The sequence below is a fragment of the Pundamilia nyererei genome, unplaced genomic scaffold, assembly GCF_000239375.1.
Source record: "Pundamilia nyererei isolate P.nyererei 1_Seehausen unplaced genomic scaffold, PunNye1.0 scaffold00216, whole genome shotgun sequence".
In the NCBI taxonomy this organism is placed as follows: domain Eukaryota; kingdom Metazoa; phylum Chordata; class Actinopteri; order Cichliformes; family Cichlidae; genus Pundamilia; species Pundamilia nyererei.
In genome coordinates this window covers 586,854-595,638 of record NW_005187617.1, presented here as the reverse complement: position 1 = coordinate 595,638, position 8,785 = coordinate 586,854, and the positions used below count along the sequence as shown (strand labels likewise).

The following is an 8,785-nucleotide window of genomic DNA, read 5'->3' as shown; positions in this document are numbered from 1 at the left end:
AGTTGGCATTTAGATTGATATTAGTTTCTGTGTTTCTATTCTAGTTTCTATTCTTTTCCCCATAAAGACTGCATTTTACCACCTCCCCGTAACCATAACAACAAGTTTTGACATCTCCGTGCGTGTCAATAAAGATGAGGTTTGATGACCTTTAGAATAGTTTCTAGGTTTTTCCCACGGTAAGTGCATGAGCAGAGACCGCCCTCACTAACTTCTAACGTGTCGCTCTATAAGCAGACATGAAAATGACAGAAACGGCTCAGCTCATGAAGAGGTTCAAGGGTCACTAGTGGCCCTTGAACCTCTTTTTAAGGCCCTGCTACTGACTAGGAGGCTTTCAAGTTGTTCAGAGTTAAATCAGAATCATTCAGTTCATGCTTTTCCCTTTAACAAATACTGGACTGATAAACCTGTACGACACATTTCCATCCCGATTTTCTCTAATAGTGACTTTCCAAAGTAAAGTGTTACCATTTCAGGCATTTTGGTTAGTAAAGGGTGTAAATTTCGATTATTAGGATTAATGAATATGATTAGATGATACTTCACATGCTCATTAAATCCAGTGTACCTGTCAGATCCCCTGTTGAAGGCAGACAGCAGACACATAATGACCATCATTATGCACATATTGTGGTTAAGCAGTGTTAGAATACTAGTTGAGTATATTAAAAGATCGAGCAGTTTACGGTCTTGTATGTCAGCAACATGCCCACGCACTCTTTAGCAATACAGCAATCTCTTTGCATCGTTATCATAAAACACTGACTGGTAGTGAACTGTAGCTTTGTCAGTACACACAGAGTACAAACATAAAACAGGAGTAAGCACAGCCAACTGAATCATGCTGACACCCGTTAGTGCCATCGTGCTGTGTTTTCATAGAGCTCACAGCTGCTGTATTAGAAAGGGTCAGACTTCCCTTTTGCTCTCACACAGTCTCGCTTCATGCTGAAGATTTTGGGAAATGCTTTTCCTGCTTATACTTTTTCTTGTCAAATATATGAAGTGTAATCAAAATGTTCTGGGAGTGGGTCTACAAAAATCAAATACCCTAAATTATGTAAGTGATGTGAGGCAAGGTAATCTTATGGAGCCCTGCACTATTATATGGCTGGTTTTATTTGAGAAGAGAGAACAAAGTTGCCAGGTCAGGTGAGTGAGCGCAGAATGGGACATCCAGGAGAACTACAAATAATCAATAATAGTGAATAATGATATCATCATATGATTATTTCAAGCACACACTGTCTCTGTCCGAGACCACAGAAGTCCCACCTACCTAATGGTCAAACTTTCTCTTTATGATTAGCAACCAATGAGCAATGAGTAGAATAAGTCCTCTTTAAGGGCTGAAACTCAGCTGACAAGATTTTCATGCTGATAGTTTAAACTGTAGCCAGAGTTTCCAGCGAATGTTTACCTGTTGAGCACAGACAACAACTTTTCAATGGCTCGACCGTCTGGATCCACCACGTGCTGTAGGAGGCTGATATCACAACGAGTCAGGACCTGGACAGACACATGGGCACACAGAAAAAAGGTCATAGGTCGAGTCACAAATACAGCACCAGATCCAATTCTGCCAATAATTCATTCATAACGGCAGCAGGAAAAAAGATAATATAAAATGCATAATAAAGTGTGTGTTACCAGTTTGAGATAGTGCATCAGTCTCTCGTTTGATGCTTTCGCAGAGTCAAATTTCTGCACATTGTAGGCACAGATCCTGAGTTCAGTTGCTGACTTCAAGACAAAAATGGAGAGCAAAAGGAAGAGGGAAAGACCAGAAGAGCGCCACCTCATGGTTGGATCTGTGAAGGAATAAAAGACGCACGATGTCACTGATGCAAAGCACACAGTGTCCAAAACGCACAGCTCTCACTGACGTGGAATAAGCTACAGAAACCAACATGTGGAATGTCTTCACAATGCCTTGAGTTTGGAAATTTGATATAATAGTGAGAATAAAAGATTCCAATGACAATCAACCATCCTGCAGGTCCGACCTGCGCGCAGCCATGAATCACCCCAAAAAGCCAAGACGACAGAGCAAGGCCTGACAGTAACTGTGGTGTCACTACAGATTAATAACCACACTTCCTGTCTGCACATGCAGAAACACAGAAGCAATTTACAACCATCACACAAAGACGGTGCAGCAGCAACGCCACTCACGGCACAACCACACTGCCCACAGTCTCCATTTCTATCGATATTCTTACACAAGTTCTGTCAAACTCGACGCATCATCGTTTCCTGTTCGCAGCCTCTGGCTCACATTAGTGTAAATGTTACACAAATTGATAACGTATATATGAAATGACTACATTTTTAACCTGAATGCAAATATGAGAAAGCACAATCCTAAATGAAACAGGGACCAGTGATAAATACAGATTCAGTCTACACAGAGATTACAGGACACACAGCAGGCTGATCCTTGTTCTACAGTTACTTTCTACACTGAGCCAAATTTCTGTCACATTGTTACAGATATCAGCTCATAATGGAAACAAAAACTGCTCAGAAAACTTCAGGGAGCAGCTGACCATCACAGTACGACACAGTCAGGTAAACTTGAGGAATATCAGTCTGTCCAGTCTGGACGCATGAGGTGCACTGGAGAGGCAACAACAAGAGAACGTCCCAAAAGCGAATGTGTTAGCAGGCGGCGTTCACAGATGACTCTCCTCTTCCTTCCTCCCTAGTTTTGTGTTTTGTTAGTGACCGTCAGATGTTACCTGCACCAGCGTCTCACGGATGGCATGTCCATTCATTGCATCGCAACAAGGCCCGTGCGCCTCCCAGCACAGTCCATGACATGACCGTTAGAGAAGACCGACACACAAAAGGTCAGCAGCAGGACCAATATCTGCTCCTATGTGAGAGGAGGGAAAAGAAGCATGGCCAGGAAAATCACTTCAACCTGTCAGAAACTGAATTGAAGAGGTCCCAAAGGTTGATTCTGGTTAACTCGATGTAATGTTTTCACTGGGAGAAATGTTTTGTTACTCATCCGAGTGACTTCTTCAGTGTCAGCTGACTGCATCTCTGAGTCGAGGAGGGGGCCTAAGGATACATCTTTCACCTGACAGTGCTGTGTCTGCAGCCATTCCCCGACTCTCTGTGAATGGTGCTCATGGCCATTGATCAGTGGTTGTTGATCAACGGTCATGGTTATTTGCATATTAATGATCAAGGAACTGACCTCACAGCCCATTGTTCCTTCAGTGGGCTGATTTCAGTCATTGTTCAAATGTACTGTTTATAAGGTTGGAAGCCTGCAGTCATCTGAGACTGAAGAAGTCACTGGATGATGACGAAACGTTTCTCCCAATGAAAGCGCTACGTCCAGATGAACAGAACCAACTTTTTGGCGCTGCATTTTTTGTGCACTTTCCAATCGTCTATATCAGGGGTTCTTAACCTTTTTCACCTCGCGGCCCAATTTTTTCACTACAAAGTGGCTTATAGCCCAGCTTTAATGGCATTCACCACACATCAACAGGACTGGCAGGTCTGACACATGTGGAAGACATGAGAGTCTGGAGGCGTTGAGGAAAGTTTTATGCATCATCCAGCGTCAGTGGAGGCCTGAGGAGGCACGTCCTTATCCTGCATATTCTTGGAAGAGCAGACAGATCCCGACTGCTTTTAGATGCGGGGATGACATCATTACCCTTCTGCTAATGCAGTGCACTCTGGGTTCCTCCACTGCCTCATATCAGAAGTAGCTGGTGGAGTAAATATTGTCTTTTTTAAATGTTTGAGCATCTTTTTGGTAGTAAAACTTGTTTATGACATGTGACTGTTCTGGGCCACTCAAGGGCAGTGAGCCAAGCTGTGAAGGCATCTTCATTATAACCATACATCACACAGACAGGTGCTTCTGTTATTTAGTCTGATCCTCATCTGCATCGTCCTAATGGCGACGAGCGAGGCCCTGCTGCAAAGCAAACGTGTTCCCAGATTTAATGACTACACAGGTGAAACAGCAAGGTGAGTCGGTGATGCTTAACTGACACACCAGCGTCAGCTCACAGGAGCAACTACATGGAGAAAGAGGACGAGAGAGTGAGGCTGCTGGGACAGAGAGAAACTCCACATCAGCCTCATGACTGCAGAGGAAAAGGGGAAATGTTCAACAGTCTTCAGGGGAGGAGACACAAAAGCAAGTTTGTACAGCTGAGAATGAGAGCAGGAAGTGTGCCGCTTGATTTTAAACACCAGCTTAATCTTGGCCTGTAAACGTCCTTTCATAACTCATGAGTGTGACGGAGAAACATGAGACAGTGTGAGTGTGGAGGAGTCGTCTGCCAGCAGAGCTGACTGGTCTGACTGGTCTGATGGACGAGTGACAGCATGCTCAGGCCTGTGTGCAGAAAAGCTGTTTGTTTGCTGACACTTTAAATTATTTCATTGTTGCACATTTTCACTCCATTTCAATAGTTTTGATCATGAAAATTCTGTTTTTTTGTTTGATCCATGAAGAAAAAAAAAACTGCTGCCGTGTTTAATACTGCTGTTCCTCGAGAGTGTGCCGAGCCACTGCAGCTCTTTGTGATACAGCGCATCCTTGTGCAATACGATTTTCATCGCCGTCTGATGCTACTTTTTCATACGCTGACAGCAGAACTATCCAGGTCGTCAGTTAACATTTACAGTCACAAGATTACTCTAAATCAGCCGTAGGTGTAAATGTGAGCGTCTCCATACAAACAGAAGGTCTGGCAGTTTGAGTGTCAGCTGTATGTTAACAGTGTCACAGTCTTCCAGGATTCAGTCCAAGGTCAGACGTTTAACATGTTAAACGTTCAAAGGTCTGCAAAGCAAATGCAAATCTGAACAAACAACAAGACCTTTGGAACAGACAAGACCAAAGCGCAGGAGTTCGGTCATCATGGAAAAACCAAGCCAAGCTGTGCAATACAGCTGTGCATAAATCACTGCTCAGAAATGTCAGTGAACTGGAGCAAGGCTGTAAAGACGAGCAGGTCAAAATTGCTTCACAGTGACGCGAGAGCCTGAGTCGTAGGTCGTACTTTCATTTTCCTGGACCTGAAACATTTGATTAAACTGTTTTTAATGCAGCCTTTTTAAAGTTGAACCCATATCAATATTAAATACACAAACACACTCTGTCCATGACTTCTCACTATAACATGACCTTATAGGAGGCACAAACAGAGCGAATGAGTACAGATGTATATGCCGAGTGGCTGCCTGCTGCTAATAATAAAATGAGGAACTTGCAGGAATTAAAGTGAAGTGGTTACTCGCTGTGGTCGGGTTAGTTAACAGTCAGTCAGCCCAGCTGTGACTCTTCAGATGTCTTCACTCCGCCCCTCCCAGGCGTAAATGCGGTGCGACCGGTCGAGTGACTCCCTCAGTACACCAGATTTCTACACACCGACCTACCTGACTGACGACAACAACCCTCACTGTAACCTGCATGATACGAGATTACAGCACAAGGCGAGCAACAGTTTACAAGTTGCTTTGCCAAGTTGAGCACTTTGAGGGTTCAATTCAGACTCTTGGGTTATTTTTTAGGCTGTGGACGAGGAGGTTTTTGTATCAGAGGACATAAGGCCTTAAAATCCTGTGTTGGCAAAACAAACAGTATCATATTGCAGCCACCACCCCAACCACCTTTCACAACCAGGGGAACTTTGTGGAATTAAGCTTCTGGCTACACAGTCATCGAGCTGCTTTCGAGTACAAACACAGTTTGATTTAAAACTGCGTAAACTAATCAGCCTTAGCTTTCAGACTGAACATAGAATTAAAACACTCGCTTCACCGTTTCTGACACTTGGTTGAAAGACTCATTCGGCCTGAGAAAGTGTTAGACGAGGAGCCCTGGAGCAAGGCGTGCCATTTGAAATGCAGGAGAGCCTCACTGTGAGTGACAGCACAAAGTTGATTTTGCTGTTATTTAACCAGGAAGTCCTGCAGGGTTAACAGCACTTTGCAGGGAAAGGAGGAGGGGCTTACTTTGTAGTCACTGCCACAAAAGTTCTAGAAACAAGTGTCGCCGCTCGGCAGGTGTTTTGAAAAGCCTTATTTCAGTTGTTATTTTAAAGTATCGCCTACATTTAATTTAACTTGTGTGGTTACCAGGAAAAAGTCTCACGTGGCCATCTTTGTTATTTACGGTTGTCGTCTTTCTGTCCCACAGCTTTGATGTCAGGACTCTGAGCGCCACGTCTCTCTCTGCTCTGACCGAATCAGTAAAATATCCAGAACTGACTTTAAATTCTGTGAACGGCTCCAAACTCCTTGGAATAAACCGTTGGGTAAACGGCAGCATAGCTCATGTGTTGTGTGGCCTGCTTTATTGTTCTTTCTGTTTATGAGTTTTAAGAAAGGATCTGTGCGAGTGCTGCGCTCTGGTAGGACACACCTGCATTTAAGGGGTTTTTGAATTCAAGGACACAAGGTCCGACATCTGATGTGTTTGAAGCATCTAATCTTAGAAGATCAATGCTAAGAGCTAGCTTCTATGCCCCTCCCTGATATGCACTACTGGAGTTTTATGGGTTGCCAGTAAATAACGGTGCATTTCAGAGACTTTCAATGTCTGTGTTAGGAAGGTCAAGGCGACAGGAGGTGCTGGCTAAGATTTCAACTCTAATGGGTTTAATTTTTTACTCACTTGTTAGATTTAAGCATAAAAATACTCGTGAGTTGGATTAAACACTATGAAATGTTCAGTTAAGGTTATAAAAGATTACAAGCAGCAATAGAAAACCAACAGATGCCACCGGTAACGTTCAATTTCTAGTCAGCCCATTTATCCTCCTCTCCACCTCGACAGATAGTTGTGCAGTTCGACTTCCTCCTGCCATCATCTGCCGCCACAGAGAGTCCTGTCACCAGAACATGAACTCTACTCATTACCATTCACTGGCATCAGAGAGAAACACATAAGATTCCTTGTCTTCATCGTTTGTTCCACATATTTACACACATCCAGATTCATCATGACTCTAAAATGGAAGTTCATAAATCGTTCCTGTTTTTAAGGCTCCGTCAACAGTCCCAGTTAGAGAGTTCAAGACACACCAACCTCACTGTACCATTGCTGGTTTCTCACTTTGTTCAGGCGTGAAGCAGCATACATGTGAACTCAGCAGCAGTTTCCAGGTTAGCCGGTGACTCGGCTCTGAATGTTTCAGCTGGTGAGGTCAAATTCACCAATTATTAACAAGTTAATGCTTAACACTGGTCGAAAAGCACAAATCGCATGACTTTAAAGCTTCTTTCATCCAGAAAGAGACACAATGAAACCAAAATAAGTTCCCAAACAGGTCTGTTAATGATAAATAGACTGAATGCCAGTTTGGCACAAACTGGCCTCAAAGGCGGACAAAAGAATAAAAATGGTTGAAAATATGAATCAGGAAGGGAACAAAGACACGGCCGACTTCAAAATGAGGAGGCAGGCAGAAAAATGCAGAAATCATTTTGCATTTTACACACCTGGTTTTTTCAAACGTCCATGGATACGAACCAGTGCTGAAGCTCATCTGCAAAACTTTCACTTTCAGCATGTTTTAAATAAACACCACATATGTATCCTGAATAAAGTCTTTCAGCTCAGCTGGACCATTAATAAGTGTGAGTCCAATCACTTTTCCAACTCAGCACCCTTGAATTTGGAATATTTTCATGGAAATAATCCAAGGATCTTGGAAAGAAAAGTGTCTGGACTTCTTTAAGTTTCCTTTAAGAAGCTTCTTCAGTTCTAAGACCAACTGGTGAAGAGTCAGACAGACAGATTTCCTCAGAGACAATCCCTTAATTTTCCTGTTAAAACACCAAAGAGGCTGAATTCTGGCCAAACAGAGACTCGGTGAACAGGAGCTAGTATTTATGCTCCTGTTTACACAGCGTGCGTGAAAATATCTCAGTTTTAAATATTTAATCTGGAGTAAAGATTCTGTTTAAAGTGTTGCTGCATAATTTGAATACCTCCTGAGGAACTGCACAGCGTCTTTCTACATCCTACTGTGACTGGCTCTGTTTTACATTCCTGCTGCTTCACCTGCTTTATGTGGTTTTTCTTTCTTATTTTCTCTCCACCTTTTGTCACGGCCACGCACTGAAATACCAACACAGATTCCTTTGACGTGACTCTGAAAACATCCGAATTTAAGTTGGGAAATTTAAAAGATGTTAAAAACTACTACCATCCTCACAAAGGCACGAAAACACTTAAACATTGACAGAGTCCGTTCACACAGCCTACACACCCACGGCCACTTCAGTTTTAAGCACTCACACACTGAGCAGACCCAGTAACCGGTACTGGTCTCGTCCCAGTAACGGCTGCTGGATCAGTTGTTGTTTTTCGTACCTGTTCAGGTGAGTCAAATTACGACCGTCTGCTGCTAAGTCTCTGAGCGTATCCTGCTGGGTGTGGACGCTGTCTCAGCCTGGCGCAGGTATCGCCGTCCAGGTTGTTCACGTCTACAAATGCAGCATTCAGGGTCTGTGGTAAAGACGGGACGTTTTTCACATCATGACATCTGTGACACCCATTTTATGTCACATGATCAACCAACTTACCTATCAGCTGCAGCCCCAGAGCAGGTGTGAGCGACAGATGAGCATGACGTAGTCTGGTGAAATCTGATTTCCTTACTGCAGCCACATAACGCTCCCACAGCGCAGTGCAAAAAAGTATCATCGTCATAAGAATTATTTCATATTTAACACATAAAGTGACTTGAACTGTCCAAAAATTTGGTTAGGCAGTGAAAGCATGTTGGACTGG

At 43.3% G+C, this 8,785-nt stretch overlaps 1 protein-coding gene across 2 annotated transcripts in view; it reads right to left on the bottom strand.

Annotated features, from left to right (window-relative positions):
- LOC102214663 (deoxyribonuclease-1-like) overlaps nucleotides 1-8,534 on the bottom strand; it is a 17,780-nt gene extending 9,246 nt beyond the window's left edge. Inside the window, exons 1-4 of one of the 2 annotated variants that reach the window (XM_005748205.1) lie at nucleotides 8,366-8,534; nucleotides 1,654-1,814; nucleotides 1,424-1,512; nucleotides 572-583 (exon numbers count right to left, since the gene is read on the bottom strand). In XM_005748205.1, coding sequence (XP_005748262.1) covers nucleotides 572-583; nucleotides 1,424-1,512; nucleotides 1,654-1,806 — 254 coding nt within the window. In that variant the 5' untranslated portion in view covers nucleotides 1,807-1,814; nucleotides 8,366-8,534. The remainder of the gene's footprint in view (nucleotides 1-571; nucleotides 584-1,423; nucleotides 1,513-1,653; nucleotides 1,815-8,365) is intronic. The other variant, XM_005748206.1, reaches the window with a different exon arrangement.
- Between the last annotated feature and the right edge of the window lie 251 nt (nucleotides 8,535-8,785).